The sequence below is a fragment of the Fusarium oxysporum genome, chromosome 2, assembly GCF_000149955.1.
Source record: "Fusarium oxysporum f. sp. lycopersici 4287 chromosome 2, whole genome shotgun sequence".
Lineage (NCBI taxonomy): Eukaryota > Fungi > Ascomycota > Sordariomycetes > Hypocreales > Nectriaceae > Fusarium > Fusarium oxysporum.
In genome coordinates this window covers 4,193,266-4,215,685 of record NC_030987.1, presented here as the reverse complement: position 1 = coordinate 4,215,685, position 22,420 = coordinate 4,193,266, and the positions used below count along the sequence as shown (strand labels likewise).

Sequence of the window (22,420 nt, the reverse complement as noted above, 5' to 3'; positions counted from 1 at the left end):
CAGCCAATGGGACTAGATAGCAAATATCATGATAAACAGAAGATACCCTGGAGATAAATAAAACTCGGACCCGTGGTTCCTGGAGACTGATTGCCGAACGAGCTGAGCAGGCTACCGAGAAGTCAGGACAGATACACCAAGAGCAGTTCAAATACCAGAGGCTGCCCCGAAGGTACTCATAGATTCGGTCTTTCGGTCAAATAATTATGATAGCAGATCGCAGCATTGAAAGCATCGTGAGCATGAGCTGGCATTGGTGCCCTCCTCATATAAGCTTCACCACCAACTCAATTCTCACAAAAAAAAAACAAAAGCCATCTGAAAGTAAATCTTTCGACTTGTAATGATGCATCATGATTTCTTTTGGCTACGTTGCAAGAAATAAAGCTAGAAATAAAGCTAGAAATAAAGCAAGAAATAAAGGAAAGACCTGGCGCATATGTGAACTTTTGAAACCTGAATGCCTTAGATACTGCCTGGGCCCAGAATACAGTGCACGTTGCGGCTCAACCAAGGTTCGGGAAAATAAAGGTCAGTAATGGGTGAGTTCCCAACTTGGTAATTGGGTGTTTCATGCCCAACGTTAACAAAACAGTAGAGACAAGATATCATACATGGCAGGATGCATGGAAGTTATCATCCAAGGGGTCGTCAGCTCATGTTACACGAGCAGGGAGCGACAGCGCAAGTCCCCAAAACAGCCGAGAATTTGCCGCACGGAAATTCCTCAACGTCCCCGCTGCCTTACGCGTGGCCACGCCTGACACCGGTCAACCACCAAATCCACACATCGTTGAGCTCCAAACGCGTTGATCGCGTTCTTGAATCCGGCGACATGTTTGGCATTCTCGAGACCGTCCAAGTGCCCCATTCGGGCATCTACAACAGCTATGAAGACCTTTTCAAACAACTCAGCGACGGCATGGAAAAGGAAGGCTACAAGATTGTTAAAGCTAGATCCCATCGAGGCAAAGTGGGTGGTGCCGACGTCCCGGGGAACGACATAGTACGATGCGATCTTGTCTGCGATCGCGGCGGGAGGCCGTATCGATGCATGGCGACAAAACACAAGACGACGACAAAGAAGACGGACTGTCCTTGGAAAGCAAAGGCGGTTCATCGGAAGACTATGGGGGGATGGGTACTGACAATTACGTGCGATCAGCATAATCACGAGCCCGGTACACCCGAACCACCGACGCCCGAAGCTGCGAGCGAGGATGAGACGAATATGATGGACGACCTGGAAGGTGAGCATAGTTTGGATCCGGCTGCGACGCCGCTCCTGACGCCTTGGCAAGACGAAGGGCCACAACCTGATCAGGAGACTCAAGCTGCAATCCAGGTCGCGGGTGTCTCCAACGCAGTTCTTCGTCTGACCGGCGAGACTTTCCATCAATTCAAGAGCGAGTATCGCAAGATGTCGCATCCGGATCGTGTTGCGCAGCTATCGCATCTTCAGCTCCGCGTTGCAGCCATCTATGCTGTTCAGAATGAGGATCTGCAACGACAAAAGAGGCAAGAAGCTCAAGACAAGCGCCATCGACAAATTGAAGAGACAAAGAGGCAATCCTCCGTGCAGAAGCAGCGGGCTAGACAACGTCGACAGCAAGTGGTGGAGCAGAACCATCAGCAGCAGCAACAGCAGCAACAGCAGCAACAGCAGCAAATGCATCAGCATATCCAACAACAACAACTGCCTCAACAAACCACCCAAGCCCAAGTACAAGCCCAAGCACAGGCCCAAGCACAAGCGCAGGCGCAGGCTCAAGCTCAGGCTCAAGCCATGATGCAATCACAGCTGTATCTCCCGCAGAACCCTCAGCAGGCCGCAATTGCGGTGCCAACGATGGATATGCCGCAGTTTCAGCATTACGTGGCTCCGGCTAATAAGAGGATGCGCGGGCGGACTTCTCAAGGTGGACAACAAACTCAATAGCAAGGAGAATACGGCGTTTGGGAATCAGGAGCCTTTGTAAAATGATCAGCATTGTACTCCGTAGAATGATCAGTATTGCGTGTAGTTTTTTTTTTTTTTTTGAACTTCTTTTTAAAAAAGACAGGCCTGGCAGGGCATGTCGTTAACGGATTGATGTGGGGGTGTGTGCCAAAATTGTTAGTAGAGATTTAGGTAGAATGGGCCTGGCCCCTGGAGAGTAAGAAATCATGGACCTTATATAGGGATGCCAAAATCAAGTCATTAAAACAGCCACCCGAGCTTATACTAAACCTTTTTGTCCCCCAGATCAAGGCACTGCAGCTCCTCACCGCCAAAATTTCTAAAGATTTTGCCAAAAATCTGCCCCACCATCCCGCTTTTGCAAATATCCAGACTTTGTGAAGCATCAAGATAAATAACCAAAATGGCGACAATTGTACCCCCGCCGTCGAAACGGCAGAAGAGAGAAGAGCTTGAGCGCTCTCAGATTCAACAAGATGTTACAGCGATTGCTTCTGGGCCTGCTGGCTCGTTCAAGGCGAGGTTCTTGGATGGAGATGGAAAGCAGATGGCAGATGTGATTGAGGTACCTCTTGCGGATGCTTCAGAAAAGAACTTGTCGCTTCTTTTGAATACTTTACTTGCTAGGGTTTGTCGCCTAATGTGTACTTGTTGAGCTTTGCTGACTTGCCTAGGAAAAAGAGGAATTTCTCCCATATCGATTCCGAATTCACGTCCCAGATACCGATATCATCGTGGACCAATACCCTACCGATCTCCTCCAGCTTCTCCGCAACCATGGCATCGAGAACCCCTTTGAAACAACTGTCACACTTAGCGCCGAGCCACAGGCCGTCTTCAAGGTCCAGCCCGTAACGCGCATGTCCCATAAGATCCCCGGCCATGGCGAAGCAATTCTCGCAGCTCAATTCAGCCCCAAGAACAGTAATCGACTAGCGACAGGTTCTGGAGATAAGACAGCGCGGATATGGGATACTGATACTGGGACACCCAAGTACACACTCTCCGGCCATGGTGGGTGGGTGTTGGCAGTTGCTTGGTCTCCCGATGGTGCACGTCTCGCTACTGGAAGTATGGATAAGTCGGTTCGACTTTGGGACCCAGAAACTGGAAAGGCTGTTGGAAACCCCTGGACAGGGCATTCGAAGTGGGTGACCAATATCGTCTGGGAGCCTTATCATCTCTGGAGAGACGGTACACCTCGGTTAGCCAGTGCAAGCAAAGATGCAACAGTCCGAATCTGGGTTGTCAACACAGGAAAGACCGAGCATGTCCTATCCGGCCACAAGAGCAGTGTAAGCTGTGTGCGCTGGGGAGGCGAGGGTCTCGTATACAGCGCCAGTCACGACAAGACGGTCCGAGTATGGAATGCTGAGAAGGGAACCCTTGTGCACACCTTGTCATCTCACGTCCACTGGGTGAATCATCTTGCGCTCTCAACAGATTTTGTCTTGAGGACTGGGTTCTACGACCATACACCTGTTCCTGATACGGAGGAGGGAAAGAGAAGTAAGGCCAAGGAGAGGTTTGAGAAGGCTGCCAAGTTTCAAGGGAGAATCGCTGAGCGGTTGGTTACTGCTAGTGATGATTTCACTATGTATCTCTGGGATCCAGCTCAGAGCACAAAGCCTGTTGCGCGTATGTTGGGACATCAGAAGCAAGTGAACCATGTCACTTTCTCACCGGATGGATCTCTCATTGCCAGTGCAGGCTGGGATAACCACACCAAGCTCTGGAGTGCAAGGTAAGCCTCCGAAACTCCCCTCCCGTTCTCACATACTAACAATCACAGGGACGGCAAATTTATCAACACTCTCCGCGGCCACGTAGCTCCCGTCTACCAATGCGCCTTCTCAGCAGACTCCCGCCTTCTCGTAACAGCATCTAAGGACACAACACTCAAGGTGTGGTCAATGGCCTCTCACAAACTCGCCGTGGATCTGCCCGGCCACCAGGACGAAGTGTACGCGGTGGATTGGGCACCAGATGGAAAGAGGGTTGGCAGCGGTGGTAAAGACAAGGCCGTTCGGCTGTGGCGGAATTAGAATCCCGAAAATGGTGTTTGTTACTGTTACAAGTCAAGATACCCCTAAAGTGATTCATAAGTTTGCTGTGCCGTGCATGTCACTGGATGGATGTCTGGGATGATACTATGTAGGTGATGCGTAGAAAACGGGCTTGGCTTATCTTTCACAATGAGATCTATAGGCGCATACGCGGCGCTCAGCACGGGAGACTTCCGAATCTCACGCAACACTTGACAATGTTCCAGTCTCGTTTCTTTTGTCAAGCAGGGGCCTCGTAACAGATCATGCATGCACGGGAGTTGAGGAGAGCTTCTAGACTGTGATCCAAGATGCAGTCCCACAAGGAACTGAACACCCTCGATCCAGTTGCGGCTTTCCAAGACAGTCAAGTTGATAGGTCCGCTTGTATGCAGATGGGCCTCTTTTTACCTGATGTTACTATGGTTCTGTTGGAAACACGTATGAAGACTAGATGAGTTGGTAATGAGGAGAGCGGGCTGGAGTGAAGCTCGCGATATGTTGGAACTGTCTAGAAAGTGGTGTTGGTGCTGTGGGGTAAGCAACCCATGTCGAAGCTAAATGTACTTTATCCCGAATTCCCGAAGCAAAGTTCGTAGCTAAACTTGGAAGCGAAATATCTAGAATTATCTTTGAAGTTGGCTCTAACATCTCATCTCGATCACGTAGAAAGCCTCATCCTGCATGTCTTCGAATCAGGCTTGGATGCCCAGCCATCCTAAGCGGATCATATCGGACCCGGACCGGCGTTGCATCTCCAAGTGATGTTTCCTTTTTTTCTCGAAAAGTCAAGCACCTTGCAAACTTACAGCCTGCCATCGACACCACGAGGTTTCCCCGCCGATCGTGAGTGGATGATATGACCCCGGAAAGCATCGGGCAGCGAGCAGCCCAAAGAGATGCGGGGAATTCAGAATATGGCTAACATCAAAACACAAGTACAGTAGTACTCACTCAGGTAGAGAGGCCAGTGTGCTCTTGAATGAGGTGTTGCAAGCGCTTACACGCAGAAAAAAAAAAAACGCAGTTGTCCGGTCCCGTTGCGGGCCCCCGGTACTCCGGCCGGCTGTGGGCTCAGGTGAAAGCCGAATATCCCTGCTGCCGCATTGTGTGATGTTACGGGAATCCGGTGCTTGGAAAGTTGGAGTAGATGCGTGCATGTTGCATGCACTGTAGACATGATCATATCAGAGGATAGTGATTTCCATGTGACACGGACCGTCATTACCCCAATAACTTACTTAATTATTCTTGACCATTGCCCCGAGGCACAGTCTCGGGTTGGACCAAGACGTGAAGAGGCACAGGAATTACTCCACCACGGAGAAGCTGCGGGGTGCAGCGAAGTTGAGAAGCAATATCGAGAATAGGAAAGGGTTCCCTGACGATCTTCTAGAGAGAAAGTTTACTGTTTGTTAGTATCTACAGACCTTAAACCGTGACTCGTTATCCAAGGACGGAACACCCGGGCTTGGTATGCGATGGAAGCTGTCCGATGAAAACAATGCGCATATCGCCATATCCTGCAAGTTGCACACGCATCCCATCTCAGATGCACGCCACCAACCGCATGCATCTCTCCAATCGCATGGTCCATGCGGTTTTTAATCTCAGGATTTTTAATATAATGCGGCAAATTCAGTCAGTCTGATGCGAAGACGGGAAGTAGAAACGGCCCGTGTAAGACGGCGTGGTATGGCAGACGGGCCGGTGCAGCCAGTTTTTGGACAAGGGTGCAAGATGATCTTTTGAGTGAAGTGCATGGAGTGAGGCAGATGAGGGAAAGATGAAGAGATAAGTTTGGCTTGGCGCGGTTGGTGAGATGGTGGTGGTTGTTTCAGGCGTAGTTCAGACGGTGATGGTTACCATGGATATCATGAACGCGTACATGTCAAGAATAGCCGGCTTTACGTAGAGCATGGTGCATGGACCCGAGTTTAGACAGTGTCATTCATGTTCGGACTACGAAACCTTTATAGAATAATCTCACACAGCAGTCAATGTTCTATACCTTTCTCTCGCTGAGCCCTGGTCACGATCATACCGTGGTTCAACTCCAAATGCCTGAGTATAAGATAGTTACCAAACAAGCTATCATTCATCAGGCATGTGAAGTGCATGATCGACGAAATACAAGAGGGCTTGTCGATTTGAGAGGCCGCCTAATGTCCCAGCCATTGGGGTAACTGTGCACCTACAGGTAACCAACCTACAGGCCCGAGAGATTGGTTAATAGCCTCCCACCAACACAGCATCACCACCTCACATCAACCGGAGGCATTTTCTCCATTCGTAGACCAATGACACCTGGTTATTTCCATGTACATCTCCTTCCCCATTGATCAACACATCCAGGCACAGTCAATCAGTGTTTTTACATCGCCTTATGCACGAGGTTTCTTACCTAAGTGCCGAATTATCATGTCACTTTTGACTCTCTATCATATCAGCCAAACAGAAACATTACCGGACCTCGCTGTTGACTCTGTCTCATCATCCATACATCATCCTTGTTTTTTCTGCTTCTCGACCCGCGTTTAGCCTACCCGCTCTGTAAAGCTCCGCCTAAACAAACAATGACAGGCTATCGTGGGGCCTGAAAACTCCACACACGTTGTCTTTCTTTGTTCATCGGTCCACGCTCCGATTTATCTTGACTTGTTTCGTTACTGGCGTTGTTTTTTTGTCTCATCACGAGAAAGAATCAAAAGCTCAGAGAGGAAAAGCTTCAGATTAGGTGCTAACTACATAGAAAGAAAAGAAAAGACCAGGTTTTTATACCGATTGATGCCCCTCTTGGTTTGGCTGTCTTACACCACACCCCTCCTCAATTGGACATGAATATTCCACCTGGTTCCAAGCTATCAACTTTTAAACCTGACCTGAACTTGGTTCTTCGTGGATCACGGACCAAACTCTCCTGTCTCAAGATCCTCAACAACTGATCCCGATTGCTTTTCTCACAAACTACGTCACAATTGATTTCTTTCTGTGCGTTGGATGTTTCCTATTTTTTGTTGAACCGCCTCTTTTGAGTCTCCTTTCTTGTTTCTGTCAACTGCAGTATTCTATCATAGCACACTTTGAATCGGCCCTTCATCACAGTCCAAAAAATTGTCCGCTTCTCTGTTCATATGGTGCTCATACTATAATTCTCCACTTGAGCAGACGATTTTCTTTTATTTATCAGGTACCAACGGTTCTCGCTTGAGGCTTAAAAACTGCCCTTGTCAATACCCATTCCAGCAGCCTAAAGGTTGTAGAGCAATCATTACGTCAGAGTGAGCGCTCTACTTTACTGGCTGCATTTCCTCACATTCCCTGTCTGCTATACACCCATCCAATTCATCCAGACAACCGCACTCCAGTCCAGACCATTTCGAAACTGACAGGGCTACTTTATAGGTTGATCCTTTACTGGAAAATACCTCTCAAACAAATTCCTTTATTAATTGTCGATCAACCCCCGGCAACAGAAAAAAAAAAAGGAGCTGTTTAAGCAACGATCTCGGAGCTATCCAAGCTTGATCAACCGTGCAACAGTATAACCACCTGACGAATCTCACGACACGGAGCAACAGCGGCCATATCGGAGATTTTCTTGTCCAAATTACATTTGGTCTTTTTGGTTTCATTTATCAACATTGCAGATTCCCTTCTTTCTGCCGTGCGCATTCAACCATTTGCGGTGCCATTCGCCACTTTCGGCTCGATCTTACAGCTGAGCGCATCTGCGACAAAGAGGCGTTTTGCCTGTGACAAGCTACATCCCTCAACAAAACTCGACTCCTCTGCCACTCGTATTTCCAGTTCTACATCCACATGAAGTCGTCATACGAGAGAATTCAATAGTATCTCAACCAGCTTGATTCTCGTTAACCTTTCACATCAACCAAGACTCGAACTAGAAAGGACAAGAACTCTACACCAACAAATTAGCTTCTTGAGCAGTTCTCACACAAAACTTCAGCCAAAATGACGGTCTTTGTGTGTTCTCTGTATGTTGCCTCCCTCGATGATTTTTTGTTGCTTCCCCGCTCTAGCCCCTCCATCGTTAAAAGCCCACCAAACCTTGGCGAAAAATGACGAGCACTAACATGACGATAGCTTCCTCCCCAAGACAATTCACTTCACCCTCCCCGGTACACCTCCTCTCGGCGCCGATCCAACTCGAGCTTCATTGTCCGGATCCTCAAACCCCAAGCCTACAAAAGCTGCTACTCTTCCTCCCAAGCCCAAACCTGCTGCTCCAACCGGTGGTCGACCTGCGCCACTAGCTCGCCAACCGAGTCTTTTCCAGAAAGAGGATATAACGCCTCCTCATACACCGACCGAAGAGACTGATTCCAATTTGTTCGCGAACGAAGATGGATTCAGAATACAATTTCCTCATGGCGCTAGCTCCAGCATTGAGCATGCAAAGACCTGGGGCAGCCGAGCCAACCAGCCCAAGTCTCGCGCCAGCTCTCCTCCTCCCTCCGCTTCGCTCTCCGAAAACAATCGAACAATGCAAAAGGCCCGTGAACTTGGTCGTCAGGGAGTTCTTCAACCGAGATCTCTAGTTAGAAGCGACAGCCACGATCGAGTCTTTGCCTCAGCCGGCTGGATGGTTGTTAATGCCGACCAAGGCAATGGTGGTCTTCGCAATGCTGCTGATGCCGCTGCTCGCGATGGCAAGATTGACGATATTACCTGGGTGGGCACTCTTGGTATGCCCACTGATGCCCTTGAAGGCACACAGCAGAAAGAGGACATTGAGGCTGTTCTAGCGAACGAACATAACATGTTGACTGTCTTTTGTTCTGATAAGGATTTTGATGGTCACTATGCTCATTTCTGCAAGCACATCCTGTGGCCTGTCTTCCATTACCAGATCCCCGACAACCCCAAGAGCAAAGCTTACGAGGACCACTCGTGGAAGTACTACGTCAACGTTAACCAGGCCTTTGCCGACCAGATTGTCAAGAACTGGAAGCGAGGTGATGTCATCTGGATCCACGATTACCATCTGCTTCTTGTTCCTGGAATGGTCCGCAAGAAGCTCCCTGAGGCCAAGATTGGCTTCTTCTTACACGTCGCTTTCCCTTCTTCTGAGGTCTTCAGATGCTTGGCTGTCAGGAAAGAGCTTCTAGAGGGTATGCTCGGTGCCAACCTTGTTGGCTTCCAAATTCACGAGTACGGACGTCATTTCCTCCAGACTTGCAGTCGTATCTTGAGTGCCGAGGCTACACCGGATGGTCTTCAGCTTGAAGATCGATTTGTCGATGTCATTCACCTTGCCATTGGTATCGATCCTGTCAGCCTTCGTGAGCATCTTGATGCCCCAGATGTTGCAAAGTGGCTACAGGTTCTGCAGGAGCGATACAAGGGCAAGAAGCTCATTGTTGCTCGTGACAAGCTTGATCACGTCCGTGGTGTTCGTCAGAAGCTTCTTTCTTACGAACTCTTCCTTAACAAGAATCCTCAGTGGCGCGAGAACGCTGTTCTCATCCAAGTTGCCCTTTCATCCAACGAAAAGAGTGATCTCGAGGCCACCGTTAGCGACATTGTGACCAGAGTCAACTCATCGTGGGCCAACCTGGCGTATCAGCCTGTGGTATACCTCAAGCAAGATATTGACTATGCTCAGTACCTTGCTCTGTTGACCATTGCCGATGCGCTCATGATTACCAGCCAACGTGAGGGTATGAACTTGACATCCCACGAGTATCTTTTCTGCCAAGATGGAAAGCTTTTGCCGGAGAAGAAGCACGGTTCTCTGATTCTCTCCGAATTCACCGGAACTTCTTCCCTCTTCGCCAAGAATGAACTTGCTGTGAACCCTTGGGATTACCGACAGTGCGCCGATGCTATCAAGCAAGCTTTGGAAATGGGCGAGGAAGAGAAGGATAGAAGATGGGAGAATCTATACAAACGTGTCAACGGCCACACCGGCTCTCATTGGTTCACCGAGTTTCTTGGTCGCCTGGATATTGTGTATGAGGAGCAGCACAAGCGCGATCAGACATCGGTTCCTCGATTGTCGATTCCCGCCCTATCTAACAAATACCTGAAGGCGGAGCGTCGACTTTTTATCATTGACTATGAGGGTACCTTGGTAGCTTGGGGCCCTGTCAACCAGATCATTCCCATCAGCCCCCAGCGAACACTCGATGTATTGAACGACCTGCTCCTTGACGAGCGCAACACTGTCTACGTCATGTCTGGCCGACGACCTGAGGAGCTTGATAGAGTCTTTCGCCGAGTTCCCAACCTGGGCCTGATTGCTGAGAATGGATGCTTTCTCAAGGTCCATGGCAGCGATTCGTGGACTGAGATGGCTGATCTCGAACACGTCAAGGATTGGAAGGAGTCAGTGCGGCCTATCATGACATACTACCTCGAGCGAACCCCTGGTGCTGAGATTGAGGAGCGTCGCTGCAGTCTGATTTTCCACTACAAGAGCGCGGAGGACTATGAGTCCGCTTCACGACAGGCTTCAGATTGCGCCAGTCACGTCAATGATGCCTGCGAGTCTCAGCGCGTCCATGCTATTGCCCTGGACGGGTGCATCGCTGTTGAGCCTATAGATTGGACTAAGCGAACCGCTGCCAGGCAGGTGTTTGAGACTCTGAAGACGGAGATGAGCTCTACGCAAGAGCACAAGACACCCGTTGACTTTTTGATGGTCATCGGCGATGGACGAGAGGATGAGAAGGTCTTTAAGTGGGCAAACAGACTTCAAGACGACGGATCAGTACAGAACGTCGTCACCGTCAGTCTTGGTAACCGCAACACCGAAGCAACAGCCACCCTTACGCAGGGTGTCAGTGGTACGTTTCTCTTTCCGACAGATCCATGTTGAGCAGTATACTAACTTTTTTCAGGCGTCCTCTCTTGTCTCCAGCGTCTCGCTTCTCTTGACTCCTGACTACAGGCTTATTGTGGAATTATTGCGTGTTATTGCATTTGTCTTTGTGCCGTTGGCGTTGGGTCAGCGGGCGCAGGGGAATTAAAACGATCGTCACGTCCAGTAACTCGGCGACACCAAAAGAGTAGTTCTATATGATGTTTTTCTTTTTATAGTTGTTTCGTTAGAGTCGTTATGATGGGTATGGGCTACAATGAGGAATGGTTTCATTACTAGGGACTCTCGCGAGTAAATGGTTTCTTACACACTCTACTCTCATTCGTATTTCTTTGCATGTTTCATCTGGACGGATTAAAGCGAGTCTGCTATCATACAGAAGATATAGAAAATGAATAGAAGGATATAACTTCATCCATCCCAATTGCTATACGCCTCCCGCCGTTTCCGACATCCCTTGACTCTCAACAAAACGTTAATTCCCGTTCCAACCGTTTTCCCGCCCACGCATGACATCACACTGGTGAAATCCAGCTGCTCAGCAGCGAATTATGCGCCCTGAAAACAGCCAAAAATAAACTGCCGCAGAGCACCCCGCGCCTTGCGACATCGGCCCAAATAATTCTTATTGGGAGTCAGCGGGATTGCCAAAGCATCTTCTCGTTCTTACTACGACTTACTGAGAGCTTATAAATGTAAGTGGCTTGAGGTTATAAAAGAGGCTGAATTGGACGTTGACTTTTTTTTGGCTGTAGTGCTTCTTTGTATCGCAATCATGACTGCTTTTCCTCCTCCTCCTGTTAATACCATTGACTGGTCCAACGTGGGCTTCAAGGTCCGCGAAGGTTAGCTCCCTACTCAATTGACTAGCCTTGAAGCTATTGTATTGACAATTGCAGTCAATGGTCATATTGAATCAACATACAGTCGAAGCACAGGAAAATGGACCCCTCTTCACTTCGTCGCCGACCCCTTCATGCGCATTCACGGCATGGCGCCAGCTCTCAACTACGGCCAACAAGCCTACGAAGGTCTCAAGGCCTTCCGAACTCCCAACGACGAAGCAATCACCATCTTCCGACCCAACCGCAACGCAAAACGTCTTCAACACTCTGCGGAAGTCGTGTCAATGCCCCATGTCCCCGAGGAGCTGTTCCTCGATGCCGTTCGTGCTGCTGTCGCTTTAAACGCCGAATATGTTCCTCCTCACGACACTGGCGCTGCGCTGTATATTCGACCACAGTTGTATGGATCGAGCGCTCAGCTGGGTCTTTCACCGCCAGATGAGTATATCTTTGCGGTGTTTGTCATTCCTACGGGTGTTTACCACGGCGCTCATCCTGTTAAAGCACTTATTCTTGAGGACTTTGATCGTGCGGCGCCGAATGGCACGGGTAATGCAAAGGTTGGTGGCAACTACGCTCCTGTGCTGCGATGGAGCGATAAGGCGCGTGACGAGGGCTACGGTATCACGCTGCACCTGGACAGTGTGCGCCACGAAGAGATTGACGAGTTCAGCACGAGCGGCTTCATCGGTGTCAAGGACAACGGGGGACAAGTCACCCTCGCGGTACCGGACTCCAAGTGCGTTATCGAGAGTGTCACGAGCGATAGCATCCAGGAGCTAGCGCGCAGCTACGGATGGACCGTGGAGAAGAGGGCGATCAAGTATGAGGAGCTCAAGGAGTTTACAGAGGTTTTCGCGGCGGGTACTGCGGCGGCGCTGGTGCCGATTAGGAGTATTACGCGACGTGTTGGTGGAGGGGAGGATGTTGTTACGTATATCAAGGACGGGAGTGAAGAGCCTGGGCCGCTGTTTGAGAAGTTGCTCACGCATCTGAAGGATATCCAGCTTGGACGGGCTGATGATTCTTTTGGGTGGAGATATCCTGTTGGTGAGAAGGATAAGGAGATTGCCGGTGCGCCTGGGGGACGAAACGGTGATGCTACAACCGTTGATCAGATGGATTAACTTATCTATGAAGAATATGAATGAGAGGAAATGGTTACCGTGTTAGTCGCACTCGCGATACTGACTCGTCTCGTCTATCTCGAGTTCCCAAGGACCGTGTTTGCACTTTGTCCCGCGACCCCCGTCGCTGGTTACGGCTCGCCGCATGGTACAACGGAGGTTGGACAAACAGACCACCCTTTGGGGTTTGCGGAGCCGGAGGAGGTGTAACGGGCCCGGCAATTCTCATATATAAAACCATCCAACCTTGAAATACAAGCCGTGAATCTCCCCCTTAATCCCTCTCTACCAAAACCACTCCACTCCGACAAATCTCCTCACTGTTGATACAGAACAGAATGTGCACATACTCCTTCCAACGCATGGTATGCTGCTGCGCCAAAGGCCCCGAGTGCCCCCAAATGACCCGCGGCCGCGCCATCATCGGCGGCGAGGCCTTCCACTACATCGACATGTTCTACGCGGTGGACGACCTGGGTTCGGCGTGCGACTACCAGCGACGGCTGTTTGGGCGGAACGCGGGCCCCACGATGCACTGTCCGAGATATGCGTTTGACGACAAGAGGATCATCAAGGGGAGCTTCAGGAAGAGTGAACTGGCGTGTGTCAAGTGTGCTGAGACGTGTGCGCCGCCGAGCTGTAGTTGGCAGGCTCCTAGGGCGGAGGGGAAGGAGGAGGGGAAGTAGAAGACGGCCCCACACGGAGGAGGTTCGGAGCGGAAGACGGAGGAGGATACGGAGGGCACGGAAGATGGATTTGGGATGAGATTTGTTGAGGGAGGATGTTACTGACGTTATTGAAAACTATTTAATGTCCATTTACACCGTTCGACTTTCCGTTTGTCACCAAACTGCCATGGGCCCCAGAACCAGGAGCACCTTGGCGTGCAGCAGGACTTTTATTCTTGTCCACAATTCCATTCGCAAGCTTGTTCTTCCCATCAGAAGCCATACCATTGTGCGTGCCATTAAATGCCATGTTAGAAATTCCATCGTATCCTTTGATACCGGTTGACTTCTCCAATCTCTCCGCAATCTCAGGATCAACTTCACGGAAGATGGCAATCTGTCGCTTCAACGGCTCCTCCTGCTTACACAGCTTCATCTTGCCGGTCACATTGTTGATGAACCTCTCTCTCGCAGGCTCATCAAATACGTTTCGCCAAAGTGCGCGAGGGGCGTTGAAGTCCTCTGGTCGGATTTCGGTGAGGAATGTGATAGCTTCCCCAGTGAAATGTCCATGAGTCTTATCTAGATCCACAGCGCGGGAGCGGAATTTGATAGGATCAATGGAGGAAAGATAATTCGGTCGTGCACCCTGGTTATAGAATGTCATTTGGCCGTCACGCTGGAAGTTACCGAATTGATACCCTGTGCGTGTTGCGTTGACAGGCAATTGCTGGTAATTTACACCGAGACGATGGCGATGGGTATCCGGATAAGAGAACAACCGGGATTGAAGAACGGGATCGGCCGATGGCTCGACACCGGGAGGAAGATGAGAAGGATTGAAAGCAATCTGCTCAACTTCCGCAAAGTAGTTGATTGCGTTCTCGTTGAGTGTGAACTCTCCGACCTTGCGGCGAGGGAATTGCTTCTGAGGCCAGACATGCGTGAGGTCAAAGACGTTGATCTTTTGCTTCTCCCACAACTCCTCAGCTTCCTTGGCAGTCATAGTCTGAACTTCAAGAGTCCATTTAGGATAATCTCCATTCTGGATAGCTTCATACAAATCCTTTTGCGAGTGATCAGGGGAGTAGTCAGCTGACTCTTCCTGGGTGACAAAGTCGACACCCTGCATCGACTTGAGGTGAATTTGACAGTAAACCCACTCGCCAGCCTTGTTGATAAGCTTGAAGGTGTGACCGCTATAACCATGCATTTGTCTGTAATTCTTCGGAATCCCCCTGTCACCCATTAGGATCATGACTTGGTGGATTGATTCGGGGTTCTGGGAGAGGTAGTCCCAGAACATGAATGAATCGTCGGCATGAGTGAGATGAGTGCCTTATTTGTTAGCTCCATAATCATACCCATTAATTAAATTATAAATAAACTTACTTGGGTCTCGCTTCTGGGTGTGGATGAAGTGAGGGAACTTGGCCGGGTCTCTCAAAAAGAAGACAGGCGTGTTGTTGAAGACCATATCCCAATTCTGCACAAATCAGCATCTCACCACAACTGTATGACGAATTCACTTACACCCTCATCAGTCCTCATCTTAACCGAAAACCCCCTCGGATCTCTCGCCATATCATGCGATCCCGACTCACCACCCACCGTCGAAAACCTCATACTAACAGAACATCTCTTCCCCTTCTCCGACAGGATATCCGCCAGGCACAAATCATCCAGCGGGTCCGTACACTCAAAATAACCATGCGCACCACTTCCCTTTGCGTGAACAACACGCTCGGGAATACGCTCGCGGTCAAAGTGTGAGAGGAGATCGATCAGGTGGAAGTCTTGTAGGAGAAGGGGCCCGTTTTCACCGGCTCGTTGGGTTTCATATGGATGGGCGATGGGGACGCCGTTGGAGGTGGTGTAGAGGGTTTCTTTGGATGAGGCTTGACGGTCTGTTTCGTAGGATTGGAATTGGCTTGCTACGTGGGCTGCGAAGGAGGTGTCTGTTGCTGAAGGCGCCATTTTGACTGATTATCGTGAACTTCTATATCTTCAAGGTGACGAAGTCATAGGGCTTCACTGTGGTAGTTCATGATGGAGGTCACTTTTATATACAAGCCACATTTCCCCGGATAGTTCATCCTGTCATCCATCCAGCCTCCCATCGAGATCCGGTCTTCGTAATTGGTAAATTCTGTCTATGACGCGGTGAACAAGGCTTGAGTATCAAGGGATCGAAAATTGTCGATTACCATTCAAATCACGATGATTGGCTTATCTGGATGTTCATGATGCCCTGCTTTGAGACATGACATCATGACAGCCACGTCAACCATGGACGATTTATACTGACATCTCGGGATGTGGACAGTGATAAGTGAGGGTTTATAGGGAGATAGGGAATATCATGAGAAAATTGGGTCGAAGGATTTGTTGAAGATGTTTTTATGGATATTTTATCTGTCAAGCATTTGCCAAGCTAGATCTGAGATCTTAGGCTCGTGGGTGGGTTACATTCTAAGATCGTGATGTCGTCAACGTACCCTGTACCCCTTGATGAGACTTCATTTTATTTCAATTGACGATGTCAATTGTAAATATGCGAAAGAATTGCATTTCTATTATTAATTTTCTCTTACCCATATTCTTAAATTCCGTAAACCACCACCTGTTTGTTAGTTGTCTTACCTTTGACTTACCTGAACTCCCAAATCAACAGCCAGCTGTAAAAGACAAACCCGGCTCACGCTGCAGGTTAGCACTCAAAGAGACTTAAGTAGAAGTTGTTCATCAAGATGAGAAACATACTCACCCTTCTCAAAACGCTTCAACTGCTCCTCCCACTGCGGAACACGATGTCCCAGCCCAAGAACATCCATCATCAAACCCTTCCAAACATCCTTATCATCCCTCCCATTGATGCTGATAATCTTCCCAACGCAGCTCTTAAACTCCTCCGCATCGGCCTGTGCAATGACAACAATCCTCGCCAGAATCTCGGTCCAGTTCCTCAAAAGCTCGTGATCGAACGTCATCTGCGAGTATCTAAACTCCACAGTCGTAGGAGACCCTTCAAGATTCTCTCCACGGTCTGAAACACTTACATTGTGATCTCGCAAAGACATTGCGAAGCCGCACCGATGAACACGTGCTTTTTTGAGGCGCAGACTGAGATCAGCGAGGATAGTGCTGCCCCATACGCCGTAGAGCATCTTGTAAATGTGCTGGGGATACCAGTTGTTCCACTTGCCTGGTTTCATAGCATCCATACAAGGAACATGCTGATTGAGTGTGGTAGGGTCTTCGAGGGACTTGTGAAGGTCCATGTCCATTGCCAAAGATGAGTTTTCGCAGATTGGCATTGAGAAACCACTTTTCCAGCGTGGAGGCGCGACGAGACGGAGAAGGAGAGTGTTCTCGAGAAGGATAACGAGGGTGGCGATCTTTTGGGCGAGAAGAATGGTCATGCCTGTTTCAACACCAATGTGGACATGCATCCCGCATGAATCATCAGCAGAGATTTGAAGATCCAGCTGTCTAAGGTTCGTTAGAGCAGTGTTCATAGTAGCAAGTCCAGAGTCCAACTCACCAGAGTGAAAAACAGGAGTCGTTATCTCCACACCATCCCACATTCGCTCTTTACTCAACGGATGAGCGAGTTCAAGAAACTCAGTCTTGAATATAAAACAACGCTCCGAGACGATTTCTCCACAAGACAGTATCTCTGGGAATTGCAGTACGCAGTCACCGCTGAATTGGTTGTCCTTGGGGACCGTAGCGCAAATAGTGCATCTGTCATCTGGAGGATGACAGCATTGCGCTGCGATGGGGAGAGAGGTTCGCTTTGCGAGGAGGTCTGCCATGTTGAAACGGGATGCTGCTGAGGGGGAGATGAAGCGCCACATGCGGTAGGAGTCGGGTAAGGGGGTCATGAGTTCCAGCTCGACTCCGAAGGTGATGTTTTGGTAGGAAGTCATGTTTGCTATCAGATATTGGGGGGAAATATCTGAATGGCGCTGTGGTGGTGAGGATGGTGATGAATGAGATTGAGAGATGCACTTTGAGTTTTAAATACATATTTATGAGAGACGCTGCTTCTTTGATGCTCGTGTATTGCTCAATTTTGATATTGTGTGGGACAATGCTTCCATGAACGGTCACTGAGTTCACTTGCATGTTGTGCTGTTGTGTGAAGCTCACTGTTCAGACTGAACAATGAGAGCCTCAAGCCAGACAAAGAAATGTCCCCACGAATATGTTCCGTCAGGCAGGATACCATTCTACTCAAGACGAACAAGGTAATCATAGCCTCGATTGTACTGAACAAGCGCGAAACAATGGCTTCAATCTGAGCATCTACTGAGCCAGAAACCATCAGATGCTCTTCACCATCTGAGTTCTTCATTAACTCCACCAGCTGCCTTCTCTAACACTTATGTACCTGAACCCTGAGCATAGTAGTAATAATAAAGTTAGCCACCTTCTAAAATAAAGTACACTACATATCCACGTACCAACCTCTACAAAATTCCCCGACTAGCCAAAGCTACAACGTCGCAGTCAGAGTCATGACACCGCCAAACTCCAAATTCCCATGTTTGCAATTCTCCACGGAAATAAATGACACGAGGTTTAGTACAAAACTTAACTGAACAGAGTTTGGCTGACGCAAACTTCCAACGCCGAATCCCGGCAGCGGGTAAGTGGCTTGGAATGAACGTTGCCGCCATTACTCATCCCTTTGAGAATGAAAACAGTCATATATTGTTGTGTTGAAGATGAGTGTATGTATTTATTGTAGAAAATATGTAGTGTTGTGGTTTCTAAACACCGGGTATATGTGATAATGTGTATATGAAGAAAATACTGCGTTGAATAGTCGTGACGTCCTTGTCCTGATTAAAAGCCTCGCGTCGCTAGATGTAATTCTGACGAGGATTTCGATAATCCCTCACTTTCATAGTGATGCCCCTTTGACGTCCCAATCGTAGATTCAGCGGATGACTTTCCGCCCATACTCATACCATCATCTTCTCGCTCTTCCCGTTGAACGATGACCTCTGTAGTCATGACAACTTCATCATCCCTAGGTGTTTGTCGAGGAGTCTGTCGTTCATCACCACCCATGACATAAGCTCTATACGATATATCACCGGGGGGCTTGTCAACAGTATTGCTGATGAACGTATCAAGAGCGATATTCGTCTTGTTTCCTGTCGTCGTACCAGCGGTGTGACTCCGTGGCCCAGAGCTAGCATCCTTGTTGCCCGTAGTCATCTCAACGAGACGGTTGAGAATAGTGAATTCTAGCTTGAGTTTTGTGCTGTACACAAAGGCTTTGTATGATGTTTGGTACTGGTATTGATCGGCGTACTCAAGGCCTAGGATGGTGATGTCGAGAAGAATGATGAGGATGTTGACGTAGACGAGATGGTTCATTAGACGACGACTTCCACGCTTGTTGCCCATTGTGCGTTCCAGACGCATCATCTTGACTGTTTCGTAGATGTAGAAGCATGAAATGATAATCTCTTGTATGAAGAAGACGGTGACTTGGATCTTCTCCATAATGGAGTATGGCTGTTTCCACATATCTGTATTTGGTGAAAAAGAGCCGTAGATCATAGGAATAACAGCTCCATGCATAAGAACGCCATTAATGATGATCATATACAACACCGCCTTCAACCTGAATCTATTCCTCAGAACAAGATGTAGTCTTGACCAAAGCACGAGCGACTGGCCCGACACCATGGCTACCCATCCTACTGAGATGAACGTCGAGGCGAGATACCCCAGAGCTGAAGAGGCGTAATATTTAATGAAGAAACCACAGCAGTACACGGCGATTCCCCAAGTTGAAACGAGGAATGACCAGAAGTAGAGACCGGAGTGACGCTTGAAGGTCCCAAAGATGATGAAGTTGAGCTCAATGACGTTGTAGAGCGATATGGCGAGGAAGACGAGAACGACGGTTATTGTGGTCTGGGATATGCCTTCGAGGCCTGATCCAAAGCCGTTGTCGGCCATGGCTGTGAGCTATTCTCCGTAAAGGAATGGTAGACCATTTACTTCTGAGAGGGAAACATGGGGAGATATAGAATAAGAAAGGAGACAAATAAGACTTTTCAACATGCATCATCCAAGTTTCCCATGTCTTTAAAACCCTACAGCTTATTAGTCTTACAAGCTTCTTTGACCGCTACGTAATAAATGGGAACAAAACGGTCTGAGCACGGAGCCTGTGCCGTATAGACTACTGTAAGAACCTAGGCCTCATCGCAAACTCTTACGAATCGGAATCGAAAAGACGAGTCAGGTCCCGTGCTGATCTCGTGCGAATTCATTACTCGACAGGGCTGATCCCATGGCATTGGGAGAGAGGTAAAGTTTGCGCTAAGTGGACTGTTGTAGATCATTGTGGATTCTGGGGTTAGTGGGGAATATGCCGTGTGAGGCTTGCATCGTCTGCTTGGTTATTGGTGCTGAAGGACATTGTGATGATCAAGTGGTGAGAGAGTTTTATCCCTGATGATCTGGTTGAGATTTCTGGAAGAACTCTATTGAGCGGTATGATAATGCGGTGATGGTGTTACTGGGAGTTATGGTGGCATCAAATCTCTGAATCTGGGCTTTGTGAAGGATATCTCGCTTACCACTCCCAGGACTTGAACCCTCCTCTATATCCTTCTGTCTAAATCTGATAATATCATATCAAATCAGTCCTCAACGCTGAGCCAAGCTAAGAATCCTCTGCTGATCACTACAGCCAAACAGGAAGCTATACAGAGCACTTGATTCAGCCACTTCAACCTCATACTACTTCCCCGCGATTTCTTCAGCTCTCGGTATGTTGGGACCTTTGCGAGGATCATTACAAGGATTGTTACACGACATGGCTTGAAGAAACCTTGTAGGTAATTTTAGCATCTAAATTGATGTGCAGCCTCGTGTCAAATGGAGTGCATGAAGAAAATTCACGTGTGAAGAGGAAAAAGCAATATGAGTCAAAGCCCTGGGTATTATGTGCAGATAGCTTCTCGAAAACGCCTTTCTTATTGTTCAATTCCTCTGTGGCGTTATGGTACCGTGATCGACGACAATGAATCCACAGTACAAAGTCATTGTTTAGGGGAACTTCGAAAAACCACTCACCTGCAGCGTCCGATCCCGGAAACAGTGTCTACCGGGAATGCTTCCATCCTATTAGTCTACCGTTATCCGTGGCTTGTCCCTAGCGTCGTCCGCCCTCTTAAAAAAGATCTACATTCCGCTCTTCGTTTCAGCTTCATTCCATTTAGCTCACGATCGGAACGGTCGTCCGCTTCCCAGGAACCGGTTCTGACACTATTGCTTACTAGCAATGGTCTGAGCGAGGACGAGCCGAAGATCATCATGCTCGGTCCCTCACGACATGCGGAGTCGATGATCTCTGTAGGAAATAGTTAAAGCAAACATGAGTTTGACATGTCAACATGTGAATACAAGCAGATTCTTGTGATGTTATTCGAGCATGACTCGTCGTGAGTTTACTTTCTTTAGTAGTATCACTATTGTGCATGATCTGATGCTCCTGTTGTTGATCACAATGCAGATCCGGGGAAGAGTTTCAGGGAATAGGAAGCACATGTATTGGAAGGTGATGTTTTTGCTAATCTTGTTCGACGTTGCATTGAGCCGGTGTGCTGGGTAAGAATGGACCTTTGTTTGACCGAGAGGATCTGTGCTGGGTAGAAGTATGTTCTCGACAACTAGGCAAGGTATGGCACAAGACCGAAGACCTTAATCCTAGAGGACAAGAACACTTGGACGGATTAGAATAAATTTAGTAGGCTGTTTCGATTAGTTTGTTATCGACCCCTGATTCAGAGTCTCGGGCCTACCACCCCCTCGACTGGTTACAAGCGCTGAAAAGTCATTCAGAGGACTTGGCTAATTTCATACATTCCTAATGTGGCACTCATACTAAAATTCCATGTCAAGCCCTATTCCTGGCCAGTATCCCCCTCAAACTCACTTATTGTGTTTAACCATAGCATCAACAACAAGCCTCTCCTCCTCCCCCACAACCTGCACAACAACACTCCCCAGAACATGATACCCCAACCTAGAATACAATCCCTTCCCCATAGGCGTAGCCAACAAACTTAAACTCTTCCCATCCTTATCTGCTTCTTTCTGTCCCCATTCGCATATCATACTAGCTGCTCCCCTCCTTCGAAAGTCAGGATGTGTAACGACCTCCCATAAAGGAATTTGCTCTGAACCGAATTGCTTGAAGTACTTTTTGAGGCCGGCTGGGAGGGCTTTGGCGTAGGCTTCCATGTGCTTTTTGTTTACGTCGCGACGCTCATTAATACCGTGGTCTGTGATTGTTAGAGAGTTTGAGACGGAGGGCGATACGCACCTCCTGGTATGAAATCGCTTGTGACTTTCAAGTCCCATACCCCGTAAGAAACAGGCTGATGGACTACTTCTCCATTATCAAGCACAGGTGCTGTGACTACAAGGATGACTAGTTTATCAGGTCGTTCGAATAATTCCTCGTGCTCGATTCTTGTCCACTTCCAGAAGTCCTCTGGGTATTTATCACGGTATGGGAATCTGTAATCGGTACCTGGATCATCGGGGGAGCCATTTACGCATATCCAGGTTATGTCGTCCAAGTCATCTATAGTTGCGCGGCGAAGAGTGAGAGGGGCGCCGGGGATAAGTTTTGATGATGGACTAATTGGACCTCCGCCCATGATGTTGAGCGAATGAAGGGATCGGAGATTGGTAGACAAATTTGGATATGCAATATGAGACTGTATTGCTCTTCAAGAGTAGATTAAGGATATAGCTTCAGGTTCGGTACAGAGAGTCTTTATCGTGGGAGGATGATATGACTGACCTCCAACTCCACAACCGCCAATTTCTCATCGAGATACGAACCAGGGGATCGTAGTTGTGACGTCTTCGTTATCAATTTAA

General features: G+C 48.5%; 9 protein-coding genes across 11 annotated transcripts; 4 read left to right on the top strand and 5 right to left on the bottom strand.

Annotated features, from left to right (window-relative positions):
• Window positions 1-4: 4 nt before the first annotated feature.
• On the top strand, window positions 5-4,300 carry FOXG_08701 (uncharacterized protein). The gene is made up of 3 exons (XM_018387726.1): window positions 5-2,588; window positions 2,635-3,704; window positions 3,753-4,300. The coding sequence occupies exons 1-3, from the start codon at window positions 2,364-2,366 to the stop codon at window positions 4,003-4,005; spliced, it is 1,548 nt and encodes a 515-aa protein (XP_018245625.1). The 5' UTR covers window positions 5-2,363; the 3' UTR covers window positions 4,006-4,300.
• Window positions 728-1,429, bottom strand: FOXG_19858 (uncharacterized protein; the record flags this gene model as incomplete). The annotated part of the gene is made up of 1 exon (XM_018400141.1): window positions 728-1,429. The coding sequence occupies one exon, from the start codon at window positions 1,427-1,429 to the stop codon at window positions 728-730; it is 702 nt and encodes a 233-aa protein (XP_018245626.1).
• A 2,510-nt stretch (window positions 4,301-6,810) lies between the features above and the next one.
• Window positions 6,811-11,304, top strand: FOXG_08700 (trehalose 6-phosphate synthase). 3 transcript variants are annotated; one of them, XM_018387724.1, is made up of 4 exons: window positions 6,812-6,996; window positions 7,411-8,003; window positions 8,113-10,817; window positions 10,872-11,276. In XM_018387724.1, the coding sequence occupies exons 2-4, from the start codon at window positions 7,981-7,983 to the stop codon at window positions 10,913-10,915; spliced, it is 2,772 nt and encodes a 923-aa protein (XP_018245623.1). In that variant the 5' UTR covers window positions 6,812-6,996; window positions 7,411-7,980; the 3' UTR covers window positions 10,916-11,276. The 3 variants fall into 3 exon arrangements, with proteins under 3 accessions (XP_018245622.1, XP_018245623.1, XP_018245624.1); XM_018387725.1 differs by lacking the exon at window positions 6,812-6,996 and adding an exon at window positions 7,110-7,195 and having other exon boundaries at window positions 10,872-11,275; XM_018387723.1 differs by having other exon boundaries at window positions 6,811-8,003; window positions 10,872-11,304.
• Window positions 11,305-11,828: 524 nt separating this feature from the next.
• FOXG_08699 (branched-chain amino acid aminotransferase) lies at window positions 11,829-12,824 on the top strand (the record flags this gene model as incomplete). Its single annotated transcript, XM_018387722.1, has 1 exon — window positions 11,829-12,824. One exon carries the CDS (start codon window positions 11,829-11,831, stop codon window positions 12,822-12,824), a length of 996 nt encoding a protein of 331 aa, XP_018245621.1.
• Window positions 12,825-13,162: 338 nt separating this feature from the next.
• Window positions 13,163-13,510, top strand: FOXG_08698 (uncharacterized protein; the record flags this gene model as incomplete). Its single annotated transcript, XM_018387721.1, has 1 exon — window positions 13,163-13,510. One exon carries the CDS (start codon window positions 13,163-13,165, stop codon window positions 13,508-13,510), a length of 348 nt encoding a protein of 115 aa, XP_018245620.1.
• Window positions 13,511-13,631: 121 nt separating this feature from the next.
• FOXG_08697 (catalase) lies at window positions 13,632-15,469 on the bottom strand (the record flags this gene model as incomplete). The annotated part of the gene is made up of 3 exons (XM_018387720.1): window positions 13,632-14,830; window positions 14,885-14,978; window positions 15,026-15,469. 3 exons carry the CDS (start codon window positions 15,467-15,469, stop codon window positions 13,632-13,634), a joined length of 1,737 nt encoding a protein of 578 aa, XP_018245619.1.
• Window positions 15,470-16,094: 625 nt separating this feature from the next.
• FOXG_08696 (uncharacterized protein) lies at window positions 16,095-17,424 on the bottom strand (the record flags this gene model as incomplete). Its single annotated transcript, XM_018387719.1, has 3 exons — window positions 16,095-16,115; window positions 16,147-16,208; window positions 16,260-17,424. 3 exons carry the CDS (start codon window positions 17,422-17,424, stop codon window positions 16,095-16,097), a joined length of 1,248 nt encoding a protein of 415 aa, XP_018245618.1.
• Window positions 17,425-18,213: 789 nt separating this feature from the next.
• FOXG_08695 (uncharacterized protein) lies at window positions 18,214-19,648 on the bottom strand. Its single transcript, XM_018387718.1, has one exon. The coding sequence runs from the start codon at window positions 19,475-19,477 to the stop codon at window positions 18,347-18,349; it is 1,131 nt and encodes a 376-aa protein (XP_018245617.1). The 5' UTR covers window positions 19,478-19,648; the 3' UTR covers window positions 18,214-18,346.
• Window positions 19,649-21,375: 1,727 nt separating this feature from the next.
• FOXG_08694 (uncharacterized protein) lies at window positions 21,376-22,205 on the bottom strand. Its single transcript, XM_018387717.1, has 2 exons — window positions 21,855-22,205; window positions 21,376-21,813 (listed from the first exon to the last, which is right to left on the bottom strand). Exons 1-2 carry the CDS (start codon window positions 22,192-22,194, stop codon window positions 21,461-21,463), a joined length of 693 nt encoding a protein of 230 aa, XP_018245616.1. The 5' UTR covers window positions 22,195-22,205; the 3' UTR covers window positions 21,376-21,460.
• Between the last annotated feature and the right edge of the window lie 215 nt (window positions 22,206-22,420).

Excerpts from the sequence above, each read along its gene's own strand:
- FOXG_08701 (XM_018387726.1), top strand. The coding sequence starts at position 2,364 with ATGGCGACAATTGTACCCCCGCCGTCGAAACGGCAGAAGAGAGAAGAG. Across the intron at positions 2,589-2,634 it reads TGAATACTTTACTTGCTAGG|GAAAAAGAGGAATTTCTCCC; the intron begins GTTTGTCGCCTA and ends TGACTTGCCTAG. Across the intron at positions 3,705-3,752 it reads ACCAAGCTCTGGAGTGCAAG|GGACGGCAAATTTATCAACA; the intron begins GTAAGCCTCCGA and ends TAACAATCACAG.
- FOXG_08700 (XM_018387723.1), top strand. The coding sequence starts at position 7,981 with ATGACGGTCTTTGTGTGTTCTCT. Across the intron at positions 8,004-8,112 it reads ACGGTCTTTGTGTGTTCTCT|CTTCCTCCCCAAGACAATTC; the intron begins GTATGTTGCCTC and ends ACATGACGATAG. Across the intron at positions 10,818-10,871 it reads CCTTACGCAGGGTGTCAGTG|GCGTCCTCTCTTGTCTCCAG; the intron begins GTACGTTTCTCT and ends AACTTTTTTCAG.
- FOXG_08695 (XM_018387718.1), bottom strand. The coding sequence starts at position 19,477 with ATGGCCGACAACGGCTTTGGATCAGGCCTCGAAGGCATATCCCAGACC.
- FOXG_08694 (XM_018387717.1), bottom strand. The coding sequence starts at position 22,194 with ATGGGCGGAGGTCCAATTAGTCCATCATCAAAACTTATCCCCGGCGCC. Across the intron at positions 21,814-21,854 it reads AAGCGATTTCATACCAGGAG|ACCACGGTATTAATGAGCGT; the intron begins GTGCGTATCGCC and ends TAACAATCACAG.